At 37.0% G+C, this 13502-nt stretch overlaps 1 protein-coding gene across 2 annotated transcripts in view; it reads left to right on the top strand.

Moving 5' to 3' along the window:
- The window catches only part of Zdhhc2 (zinc finger DHHC-type palmitoyltransferase 2), a 66236-nt gene that overhangs the window by 15172 nt on the left and 37562 nt on the right, over nt 1-13502 (top strand). For both annotated transcript variants that reach the window (XM_047551420.1, XM_047551419.1), the window contains exon 2: nt 11766-11792. In XM_047551420.1, the coding sequence (XP_047407376.1) occupies nt 11766-11792 (27 nt within the window). The remainder of the gene's footprint in view (nt 1-11765; nt 11793-13502) is intronic.

Below are 13502 nucleotides of genomic sequence, written 5' to 3'. Positions count from 1 at the left end.
CAGAACCCTATTCTTTCTCCATTTCTTAAAATGAGATGCTCATGAAAGTCCAAATTCAAGCAGTGTCCTAAAATATGACCAACTGTTTTAATTATTTGTGTCCAGAATTTGCTAAATTATCTTTTTTTCCAAATGTTTTAAGTAGGTTGGCAGGAAAAGGTGATGAAAAAGGGTATGTTACTCCCTGCCTCCCACAGCATCCCACACCAGAAACATGAGGAGGTAGCATGAGTATCAAACATAGACCAGTTCTTGGGAGCAACTAAAGAAGGGAATGGCTACTAGGACAAAGAGGGCCAGTGGGGTAGATGGCCTGAAAGCACCAGATGTTGTAGGTCCCAGGAGGCCACATGGAATCCTTGAAAGAGTTTTGGGATCAGATGGGCCCATATTTAGATCCCAGCTTCATAAATTATGACTTGAATTACATTTAGAAGTTATTTAGTCTCTGGGAGACTTTTTCTATTTTAAAAATTATAATAATACTGATGTCACTAATTATTAGAAGATTTCAATGAGATAAATATTTAAAGCATTTAGCCCAAATTTCTGCCATATAGTAAGCATTCAACAAATGCTGGCTTCCTTTAGTTCTTTTAGTTTAGTCTCACTCTTCCATTGTCTGACTCTTTACTCCTCACTAACCCACAGATACCCTCTCACCCCATCTAGCCTTCACCCTGTTCCAACTGCAGTGCTGTTTCGAAGGATATTGTGAGATATATATATATATATATATATATATATTTTTTCCTCTTAACATTCTTAGGTTAGAATCCAAAACTTTGGAAACTTAGAATGTGACTGTATTTGGAGATAGGCTCTTTAAAGAGGTACCTGAGTTAAAATGAGGCCATTAGGGTCGGCTAAAATCCATTAATATTTGGTGTCCTTGTAAGAGGAGGAAATTTGGAAACAGAGAGGTGCAAGGGGAAGAGGACATGAAAACACAGTGAAAAGGTTGCCATTGCAGGTCAGGGAGAGAGGCCTCAGAGGAAACCAGCCTTGCCAACACCTGGATCTCAGTCTTCCAGCCTCCAGAACTGGAAACATAGATTTCTTTTAAGTCACCCAGTCAGTGTAGAGGTGTCGTCATGGGAGATCTTCAGTGGGATGAACTCTACTCTCATGGTCCAGCAGGTAGAAGAGAAGGAAGCAACCCTGGGGCAGGGGATGTGTTTGGACGTCACAGATTCAGTAGGCTTCCCTCAACACAGAACAGCTAGGTTCATAATTTGTTAATACGATGTGTCATGCACAACATGCAGAGGATTTTGGTGACTACTAGAGGCCTAATCACCCAGAAGACAAACCTTCTGGACAGTTCCTAAGAGACTTTCTGTGTCTTGGTTTATCTTATTGTTGCTCACTTTTATTTCTGGCATCGCTTTGGGCCATTCTGCAATACAAGGTCTCCAGTGATTCTAGGGCCATTTTCCAAGGTTGGGCTAAACTATTTTTAGCCAACAGTTTAGATCATTATAGTTTGTTAAATATAAATTCTGGGGAAATGGATCAAGCTACTAGGGAAGTCCAGTTTCTTTCCAAATTATGCAACTCTGCCCTCTGGGCATAATATTGAGATTCCCAGGCATGCCCGATCTTAGAATCTGGACAGGGTGTGGTGGGGTACAGACTGGGGTGAGGTTGACAGGAAAAGAGTTTTGGGAAGGGTAGGTTAAGAAAATGTGTAAGAACTGGCTGGTTTGGGCTGGGGTGTGGCTCAGTGGTAGTGGACTTGCCTAGGATACATGTGAGGCCCAGTGTTCAATCCCTAGCACTGGAAAAAAATATTCACTGGTTTAGTTTTGTTCTCATATTAACTTGCCCACATTATAATTCTGTAATTTTCTGCATATTCACACTTTAAAAGTTCTTCCAGTAATTCATTCCTAACAACTTGGCATTTCACTCTCCAGAAAATTTTAGCAATACTGCAAGCTAAAAATTCACTGTGTACTTCTTCCCCTAGATTGTTTATAAAACTGTTAGCACTAAACTTTGGAGAACTCCTACTCTTAACATTTCACTGTTTGGCAATGTATTTATCCTCCATGTTCAACTAAGAGACCCTAATGATTGCCAGATTCTATTCTAGGTGCTTTTGCTTTCCTAGTTTAATTCTCAAAACAGTCATGAGAGATGAACACTGAGATAAAGTTTAGAGAGGCTAAATCACTTGGTGAATATAAAACATCAAACTAGTGGTAGAGTCAGAATGCAAACCTCAGTGAGGGGCATAGAAAAGAAACAAACAAAAATCTTTAGATTGTGCTTAGTGCTAAGAAAGAAACAGGGACAAAGTGGGCAGGAGGGCCCCTGTGAGAAGTTTGACTTTCAAACTGCAGCCAATGGTCATGGAGAGTGACCAGGTGTGCACTCAGGTGAGCTTTACAGATGGGATAGACACCAAGGCTTATAATGCTTTAGAAACCAAAGCTCAGCATGGCTTCAGCTTGGTGAATAAGCTGACTAATCACAAGAAGTGATCATAGAGGAGGGGTGGGCAGGAGCCAGATTATTCTTGGCCTCTGAGACTGAAATAAGGAGATGATACTATAAATGCAGTGCAAAGTCTTGGAAGGGTTTTGGGTAAGATGACATCATCATTAATGTATACTTTATGAGAGATCAAGGTTTTCTTATGGCAAAATGATTTTCTTTTTTTTAAGGAACTGTCTAGGATTGTAGATTACCTTGCAGTATATTAGAACTGGCTTTTATGGTAACTGAGAAAGTCCAAATGGGAAACCTGTTTGGAGTTCAAGTTCTGCACTATTTAAGCCTCTTCCACCTCTTCCTTACCCTTTGTTTCTGTTCTGAAGCTACTTAACTGTCCTTCACAAAACAGTTCCCTAAATCCACTAATAAATTTATTTTCTGAATAACTTCTGCCTTAAGTTCTTAAGTCAGATTTTTTTTTTCTCCAGTAACACATCAAAGTAGTGATGTCTTCAAGTTAAAGTGCATTTTTTTGTTTAAACAACAAAATTAAAGCAGAGCTCAGTTGACTGTTGGGATCAACGTCACACTACTGGGAGTATCAGACTAAGGTTTCAGCTTTCCTACTACCTGGTTTAGTACCAGTGAAGGGGCTTTAGAGAGAGACAGTGTTACCATGTTTAAGAGGCAAGAAAACCCAGAGTGCTCTGTAGAAGCTTTGTGCACAAGAGAGAAGTATGAGATGAGGTTTGAGAGGAAGGCAGGCACTGCACTTGCCCATAACATCACTGTTACCTGGGAGGACTACAAAGGAAAAAATATTCACTAAAGACTAAAAATGTAAGTAGGGCTGAGGGTGTTCAGGGTGCATACTTAGGGCCCTGAGTTCACTCCCTTTCATCAAAGATAAGATGTAATAAAGTAAAAAAATAAAAAATGTAAATAGATATGTGGTAAAGAAAATCCATAAAATTTATCAGGAAGAAAAAATACAATTGGAATTAAACTGGAAATATTGATGTGAATAATATTTTTCTTAGGTCTGTCATTGAAATGGTCTAGTAGCAGTATCAATTTTGACCTCTATTACACTAAAAATGAAATAGAGCTTCTTGGAAAGTAACCAAAGGGACAAACCATTCTGCTTCTAGGAGTTCCCACGAGCCAGTTTTGTCAGAATTCACTGTCAGTTTGACAAAGTGTTTTTAAAAGACCGTAATTAATTCTGTCCAAGTTACTTGAGTGCAGAGAATTAGCAGGAGGGAGAGGGCGCTGGAGACCTCAGCAAGAGTGACCAGTGGAATGTGGCAGGAGGTGGGGGATTGATAGAGTTGGTTGAGGAAGTGGGAGGAAGTTAGCAGGTAGAAGCAGTAACTTCAGATGGTTGTTAAAATCAGCTTTCTTACGAGAAGGCCAGAGCAAAGAATGGCAGCTACAGACTTGACATCAAGGGAGAGGTTTTGTTAGGACAGAAGATAGTAAAGCATATTTAAATGTGCTGCTACATGTATTTTTGTTTTACTCTTTTGAATCTGAGCTGTTTCTGTTTCTAAGTTGAAAATGTTCTAATAGCTACATCTAATTTTTTTTAGTTTTCACTTCTAAGTAAAATCACTGAATGAACTCTGACCTTGGTGAGCACTGGGATAGAGTCTTATTTACCATTTTATGCTCAACTGTGTAGGAATAGTATAGTTAAGAGAGTGTTTTTCAATAAATAAGTTAAAGATAAGCAGGAAAAAAAGAGTGTGGCTGTGAAATTATCCTTAAGATTCATTCATTAGAACCAAATCTCTTATTTTTGGTGTTCTTCATTATCAGATTGCTTTTATAAGACTAAGAATGTCTGTGTGAGAACAAATCTGGAAATTGCATGGTTTTATATAGAAAAGTTACTGTGTACAAGCAATAAAGGTAAATAATTCCTCCAAAGGAGAGAATTTGAATTTAAAGACAGGTAAAAGAAAATTCTGATGAAGAAAATAGAGCACAGCAATACACATGCCATGTCAATACCTAAAAACTGAATTGTTCTAGAACAACTATGTGACTATTCTTTGCTAATACAGGGTGTGGGGATGCATCTTTTGTGTACTAGGAAGGCATATTTTAACATCTGAAATTTTGGATTTTCGTCATATTTATAACTAAAAGTTGAACTCATTTTAATTTATCAGCAGTTTACTGGGCTGCTCCTTGTCAGTAGGTAGAATTTTTGACCACAAACTCTTTATGTATAATTACCAAAGCCAACTTTTTACAAATCACTTCATAAAAATCTAGTACTAGAATAATCTTTGAGATGCTCCCCTGCTTTTAATCATGTTTGAATTTAAATCAACCTAGACTAGACTGGTGAATATTTTTAGAGCTCTTTGGAAACTAGGGTTTGTTAGCATGCTTAGGCAATTATATGGGTACATAAGTAAATGTAATTTGGATAAAATTATTTGTCACCAGGTTTCTAGAATATGACAAAGGACATTATTTTAACTTTTCCTCTAACAGATATGTAAACATGCACTATATTGTAGTTATTTATTAGAGACCATTCTAATTTATAATTTATTAAAAAAATAAGCTTGACCTGAGAACTGATATGAAAGAACAACACATATCTTCTTCTTAGTAAAAGTTTTCTAGAATAAAACTAACTTATTGATACAAAGTATGATGGTTAATTTGGTATATCCACTTGACTGGGCAAAGGTGACCAGTGTGGTAAAACAGCAGTGTAGATGTTTATGTGAAGGTATTTTTTAGGTGTGATTACCACTCAAATAATAGACTAGTAAAGCTGTTTATCTTCCATAATATGGGTGGACCTCCTCCAATTCAGTTGAAGGTCTTCAGAGAAAATACTAAGGTCCCCTGAAAAAGGAATTCTACTTCTAGACTGCCTTTGAACCCAAGGCTGCAACATTACTTCTCACCTGGGTCTCCAGCTGTCTTCCTGTTCTGCAGATTTCAGACTTGCCAGCCCCACATCACATGAGCCAGTTCCTTAAAATAACTCTCTCTTGTGTGCACATGTGCCCACACACATGTGCATCCTGCTGGGTCTGTGTGTCTGGAGAACTCTGGCTAGTACATGGGGACTGGTAAACTTTTTCTTATAGAGGGCCAGATAGTAAATCTTCTAGGCTTTTCAGGATATACCATCCCTGTCTCAACTACCCAGTGTTGCCATTGTAAGACAAAAGGGGCAGCCTAAATGAGTGAATGTGTTTTTGCTTAAACAAAATTTTATTACAGAAACAGGTATGTGCCAGCTTTACATCACTGTGACCAAAATACTTGACATAAACAACTTAAAGGAGGAAAAGTTTATTTTGGCTCACAGTTGCAAAAGTTGCAGTCCATGATCAACTGGTTCTAAAGCAGAAACTAGGTGGAAGGGTATGGCTGAGGAATGCTGCTCAGCTCTTGACAACAAGGAAGCAGAGTGGGGAAAAGGGCAATGGATAAGAAATATCCCTCCAGTGCATGCCCATAACCATGGCCCACCTCCTAGTGTTCACCACCTCCCAGCAACCCATTCAGCTAAGGATGTAATATTAGTCTACTGGTGAACTTAGAGCCCTCATGATCCAATCACTTCCCAACAGCCCCACCTCCAAACACGATCACATTGGGAACCAAGCCTTCAATGCATGAGTCTTCATACCCAAACCAAGATGGCTGACTGTATTTGGACCAAGGACCACAGTTTACTGACCCCTAGAACAAACAATTACTTGGCAATTTGGGCTGAAGAGATAAGGTGGTTATATATTTTAAATGATACTTTCAAGACAAATGGATCAGGAAGTTTGTCACTCTTTTCTGTATTTGATATTATCACTTTGACAAGTCTTCAACTTTGGTTTTGCCTGTTTTATGTTTTAAACCAAGATGTCTTTAAGAACAATTAGTACTATAATAAAAATTACCACATTTGTGAATTCTAAACTGATGACAGACCATTTCAGCCTTTTCTCCAATCCCCATTCTGTTACTTAAAGGAATCACATGAGTGGGGAGTTAAGCAGAAAGAATTGCCAGAAAATAGACCTGATAACTGTCTGTATATGTGTGGGGCCTGATATGTACCAGGCAGTACATTAAGTTCCTTTCATACATCACCTCTTCTGATTTTCACAGCAACCCTTAATGATATTGCCATTGTTGTTTTTATGTGGAATAAGCAGAATAATTGTAAATTAGTAAAGATGAATTGAACTTGACCTGTCACTATCAGGACATTTGCTCTTTAATACTGGGAAACATAGAATTACTCTTTTTCATTTTGACAAATTGGTATATTAAAAAAAAAATACTAAGGAAGAATCAATACTGGGGGAGGGGGAGCTACAAACTTAACAGAGCCTTTCTGTTTTCATGGTTGCTTGAAGCTGCATTGAAGCCACTATCTCCCTCAACCTTTTCCTTTTTAAGGCATGTGAACAGCTTTCTGTTCTTCCTGCCTCAGGGAGGTAATTGTCTTCATTTCTGGAGAAATGGCTAGCAGATATGCAGGAAAAATTACTTTTGGTTCTGTCAACTTCTGTTGAGTTTCTGCACTGTACTAAGATGGTGAAGTCAAAGCAAAAACTTCCTTCTTGAGTTTTTCATATCCACAAAAGAAATAATTAACATGTCTCATAGTCTGCTTTCAGTGCCTTGTTTGTGTGATTCATATCAGTTGTGTTTTCATCTGTTTAAATCACTCTTTTACTAGTAAATATTTATGGGGCAGATATTTGCTTTAATCAGAAATTAATTTTAATATGATTAATCAAAGCCCAATGTTATAATTTTTTTTCATATACATAAAATTTTAAAATTGAAAATAATTTCAAGATAGAAATGCTTTATGTGCTACTCATTGTGACTTTGAATAAAATTCATATTTTTATTAACTTTATTAATAACTGAGTAAAGCTCAGTTTTCTTTGAATGAAAAATAGAAATAGCTATTTCATTTGCCTTAATAGCTGTTTTAAGAAAACGTAATAAGCCGGGAGAGGTGGCGCATCCCAGCGGCTTGGGAGGCTGAGACAGGAAGCTCATGAGTTCAAAGCCAGTCTCAGCAATTTAGCAAGGCCCTAAGCAACTCAGCGACACTCTGTCTTTAAATATAAAAAAGGGCTGTGGATGTGGCTCAGTGGTTAAGCACCCCTGGGTTCATTCTCTGGTACCAAAAAAAAAAAAGAAAAGAAAATGTGTTAAAGTTGCCTATAAAACACTTAAAATTTCTATGGTGTAGCTGGAGAATATGTATCAGCATAATTTCTAAACAGAAAAAACTGAAATTCTACTTATGAAGTTAATAATGTAAACATATTACACTGGATTAAAACTCAGAATTCACACAGAAACCCAATAGTTATTTTTGGAAGATCTGTCACAAATATGCTACTTAATTCTTATATTGATATAAATAATCAAATTATGTTTGATTATATCTATATTTTCTATATAGTTTTCTATATATACAGAAAAAGTATTTAAGCCTAAATAGCAACCTGTTCTTTTTTTTTTTTTTTTTTTGTAAACAAATGGGATACATGTTGTTTCTCTGCCTGTACATGGCGTAAAGGCATACCATTTGTGTAATCATAAATTTACATAGGGTAATGTTGTTTGATTCATTCTGCCATTTTTTCCCTTCTTCCCCACCCCTCCCACCCCTCCCCTCCCTCTATACAGTCCTTCCTTCCTCCATTCCTGCCCCCCTCCCTAAACCCAACTCCAACCCCAACACTAACCCCTCCCACCCCCCATTATGTGTCATCATCCACTTATTAGTGATATCATTCTTCCTTTGGTTTTTTGAGATTGGCTTATCTCACCTAGCATGATATTCTCCAGTTTCATCCATTTGCCTGCAAATGCCATAATTTTATCATTCTTTATGGCTGAGTAATATTCCATTGTATATATATACCACATTTTCTTTATCCATTCATCAATTGAAGGACATCTAGGTTGGTTCCACAATCTGGCTATTGTGAACTGAGCAGCTATGAACATTGATGTGGCTGTATCTCTGTAATATGCTGATTTTAAGTCCTTTGGGTATAGGCCAAGGAGCGGGATAGCTGGGTCAAATGGTGGGTCCATTCCAAGTTTTCTAAGGAGTCTCCATACTGCTTTCCAGAGTGACTGCACTAATTTGCAGCCCCACCAGCAATGTATGAGTGTACCTTTCTCCCCACATCCTCGCCAACACCTGTTGTTGCTTGTATTCTTGATAATCGCCATTCTAATTGGGGTGAGATGGAATCTTAGGGTGGTTTTGATTTGCATTTCTCTTATTACTAGAGATGTTGAACATTTTTCCATATGTTTGTTGATTGCTTGTAGATCTTCTTCTGTGAAGTGTCTATTCATTTCCTTAGCCCATTTGTCGATTGGATTATTTGCATTCTTGGTGTAGAGTTTTTTGAGCTCTTTATAGATTCTGGAGATTAGTGCTCTATCTGAAGTATGATTGGCAAAGATTTTCTCCCACTCTGTAGGCTCTTTCTTCGCATTGCTGATAGTTTCCTTTGCTGAGAGAAAACTTTTTAGTTTGAATCTATCCCAGTTATTAATTCTTGCTTTTCTTTCTTGTGCTATCGGAGTCCTGTTGCGGAAGTCTGGTCCTAAGCCGACATGTTGAAGCTCTGGACCTACTTTTTCTTCTATAAGATACAAGGTCTCTGGTCTGATTCCGAGATCCTTAATCCATTTTGAGTTTAGTTTCGTGCATGGTGAGAGATATGGGTTTAGTTTCATTCTGTTGCATATTAGCAACCTGTTCTTAATCAGCAATTTACAAATAAAAATATTTGTATACTTGTCACTAGAAAATGGTGTCATATTTTCTATGATTCATCTCATGTTCTTACACAAGAAAGGAAATTTTGAAATTTGACAATTCCGCCCTAAACTGAAAATTATATGGTGAATGAATCACTGACCTACTAATTAAATAAACATGATTGAGAGAACATGCATGTCCTAAGAATTATAAAACAAAGCCCTAGTATACTCCACATATCTGTTAATGAAATAATTTGAAAATTTTGATACTGTTATTTAGTCAGTGATAAGTCTTAACATTTTGCTGGTATTTGTTAAATCATTTGAAAACAATTACACATAACTTTACTTACAACATATATGCAAATATGGGATTATTGTCCACGGTACCTAAAAGTCTCTCAAAAGAAAATTAAGCTAATAAGAAAGTCAGAATTCACTCTGAAGAGATAGGAAAAATCAATTGTATTTTTAAAATAATGCTAAACTTTACTAGCAATGAGGGAAATGAATACCAAAACAAGAATTTTCATTTCTGCCTGTGATATTGACAAAAATTAAAAGCTTATGTTTATAGGAAATTGGATAGGTTCATCTTGGTGAGTGTAATCAGATACAACCTTTTTTGGACTTTTAAATCTCATTCTACAAATGATAAGAATAATTTAATACAAGTGTGTGTTTAAGTATGACTTGATTAATTGTTAAAAAAAAATAAAGCATTTATGGATTTTGAAAAACATTTAGGGGAAAACAAGCCATGAGTGGCAAAACTAACTTCTAAAAAGATGTCTTTGAATGCTTTTCCAATTAATAGGGTAGGGTTCTGAGTCAAAAGGTGATCAACTCATTAATTGTACTTGTTTCCTTAAATGTCATTTTGTTTTACTGTTTTCAGTTCTGACAGCTGGAGGCATGGAATAGCAAATGCATTTTCTTTAAAACACCAACACCAATGGAATGGTCACTTCAAGGTCTTTCATATATAAATTCACAAATGGAGTCAAATTGCTTTACCATTTTCTTAGATGAGCTCCTCTGAAGGACAACAAGTTTTGATGAAGTGTTGTATGTAGTCAAGTTTGGAGCAACACCAAAGACGAGCAAGGCAGTGCCTAGAGAGAAATGCGTAGGCGTGGTGGTAGGTTCAGATGTAGAAAACAGCGAGCCTTCAGCCCTCACCACTTTAGAGATTCTATGAGAAAATAATCTAACTAGTCTCTGATATGCAAGCAGAATTGTGAAACAGGTCCTTGGTAAGTCACAGGTCATGGTGCTGCCTGTCAAGCCCATTCCAAAGATCAGGTGCCTGTCAAGGTTGGTAGAAGACCTGGAAATGATTTATTATTTGGGCTAAAAGAGAGCATTTAAGGGGGAAACAGTAACTTTTTAAATATTTGAAGTTCTATCATTTAGATTTTATTTATTGCTATAGATTGGAAGCCTAGATATCGCAGGTAGAAGCCACAAGAAGCAATTTTCAGCATCCTGAAAGAATGAATTTTCTTATTCTTAGAGCATCCAGTAATAGAATGGGCTGCTCGCCAAAGCTGTGGGCTCCTGCTGGCTCTAGAAATGCCTAAACTGACATTCAGTAGCTTACTTGAGAAGGAGGTTGGTTGGATGAGGTAGTCCTAAAAATCTCTCACATTACCCTGATTCTAGCATTTCTTTGGACAGTAACACTTCATTCCAGAACTAAGGACTGGAATCATGTACCCTTTAAAAAAACAAGTAGGAACAAAAATACATAAAATCAAACTTTCTTGTGGTACACCCGAGATAGGTCAAAACTTCCCTCCCCCCAAGGAAAAAAAAACAACTTTATTAGAGACATAGGAAGACTACATGGAACAAAACAATTAGACAATACACAAAGTAAGAAAACGGTCTGGATTACTAAATGCAGTTTCTTGTCCCAGCTTGTTTCTGCTCCTTTGGCCCCTATCTTAATCCATCTGCTACCTTCAAATATTTACAACAGCCCCTGACGGATGGCTATTTCCCTTGCACTGCCTGGGCCCCTCATATACAATGGAGAGCAGTTAGACCCATCAGCATGAGAATATGAACTGTTGGAAATATGAAGAGTATGTGCTCTGGACACAGCATTTTATTCTTTGTTGAGAGCTACCCAGGTGGTTGCCAGTTTATAAAAAGCAATAAATGTCTCTGGAATGTAATGACATGGTAAACACTGCTTTTATCTGAACCCTGTGGTTGAAGGGAAACGAATAAGCCAATAGATACATGACTAAGACTCACTGGGCACACTTGAAGAATGCTGCTTTACTTTAGAGCTGAAATGCACAGTAAAGGTGGCTGACTGGGACCGCCAGTCTTTCTTCCCCACCCTCACTTCACACAGTGCTTGCCTTTCCTCTAAGTAAAGTTGAACAAATATTTAAAGAATGTTGGTTCAGTGGGAAGCCAAATTATTAACCTATGTAAATGCCTTATATCTCTTTTAGATTGTATGTTTGCCATGAACTTCATATAACCTATTACCTGTCTTTTGTTTTCTATTTCCATAGTGTCCATGGAAAACATTGGAGAACAAGGTAAAATGAATTATGCTACTTTTATGGGTATAACTTTAAAAAAAAAAAAAACCTTTTTGGAAAAAATGAATTGTATCCATTTAGATTGGGTGGCAATTAAAAATTACTCTTTGAGAAATGGAAATAAGACATCTCATTTCTCTAAATTCCTAGACTGAATTCTGTCAGACACTTGGCAAAGAACATGCCTGAGAAAATGAACTTAAAGAAGCAAAGATTTATTTTGGCTCATGGTTTCAGAGGTTTCAGTCCATGGTCAGTAAGCTGCCTCCATTGTTTTAAGCCTATGGTGAAGGCAGAACATCACCATGTGAAGAAAGTGGTGGAGCAGAGCTGCTCACACCATGGCTGTCAGGAGGTGGTAGAGAGGAACCAGGAACAAAGTATACACTTTAGAGACACACCCCAGAGACCTACTTCCTCCAGCAACTTGGCCCCATCTCCTGAAGTTTCCACCACCTCACAATAGCCCATTAAGCTAAGAATTCATCAATGGATTAATCCACTGATGAGGTCAGAGTCCTCATGATCCATTCTCCTTCCAAAGGTCCCACCTCTGAACGCTGCTGCATGAGGGACTAAACTTTCAACATATGGGTTTTTGGAGGAACACTGCAGATCTAAACCATAACACAATCCGCCCTGAGATGACAGTAATTGTGCCTAAAATTCCTATGACTCTGAAGTACAGGGATGTCAACAGTCTCTGCCCCAACTTGCATTATTACCCAATAACTGGGTCATCTGCATAATTTATGAAAACTACCCTTGGCTGTGGTCATCTCACACTTATTGGGAATTTTCAAATTATTATTGCCTTATTGGATAATTAAAATTTTTAATGATTCTGTAAATATGACTCTCATCATTCTTTAGAAAAATTAAAAAGTACTATGGGTAGAAAGAAAAAGAATAGATATTCAGTAGATTATACAAAAGGGAATGAAGGGAAGAGAGGGGAATAGGAAAAGGAAAGACAGTGGAATGAATCTGAAATAATTTTCCTTTGTACTTGTATGAATACATGATCGTGAATCCCACCATCGTGTACACCCATAAGAATGGGGTCCTAACTAGAATAAAATATATTCCATGCTTTTACAGTTATATCAAAATGAATTCTATTGTCATATATAACTAAAAAGAACCAATAAAAATAAAAAAAATTTATCTTCACCAAAAAAAGTTTGAAAATGCTAAACATGCCGTATTCAAAATGAGCATTTTATTCAGCTGTCTCTCACAGAATTATATATGCATTATTCAGAGTGAATTATCATCACTGCTTACAAAGTTAGTATTTTTAAGTTTGTGTAGAACTCCAAGACTTTAAAACACCAAAGTATATTTATATATTACCTCAAAGTATTCAAAATGCTTTTCTTAATGATTATCCCATGTGATAAAGCACTTGCACTCCCACTGAAGGAAATCTCTTTCTGTCTAAGTGGACAAAGAGAAGCATCTCTTCCTCCTGCTTATACATGTTGTCATTAGGGAGGGCCACCAGCGTAGACTGAGCAAATGAGCAGACAGCTTCTCAGGTGCTAATTTTGCTCTTTCTCAATAAAAAGATATTTTTAAAGTTTTGACATTTGTTTAATGCTGTGTTTACTCTTTATAGTTGCAAGCATAACTGACTAATTTTTACAATTTATAAAATGTCCCTTTAGCCATTTGTCAATAGATGGATGTGTTTGCAGATGGGAA

Source organism: Sciurus carolinensis, chromosome 4 (assembly GCF_902686445.1).
Source record: "Sciurus carolinensis chromosome 4, mSciCar1.2, whole genome shotgun sequence".
In the NCBI taxonomy this organism is placed as follows: domain Eukaryota; kingdom Metazoa; phylum Chordata; class Mammalia; order Rodentia; family Sciuridae; genus Sciurus; species Sciurus carolinensis.
This window is presented reverse-complemented; position numbering and strand designations above follow the sequence as displayed.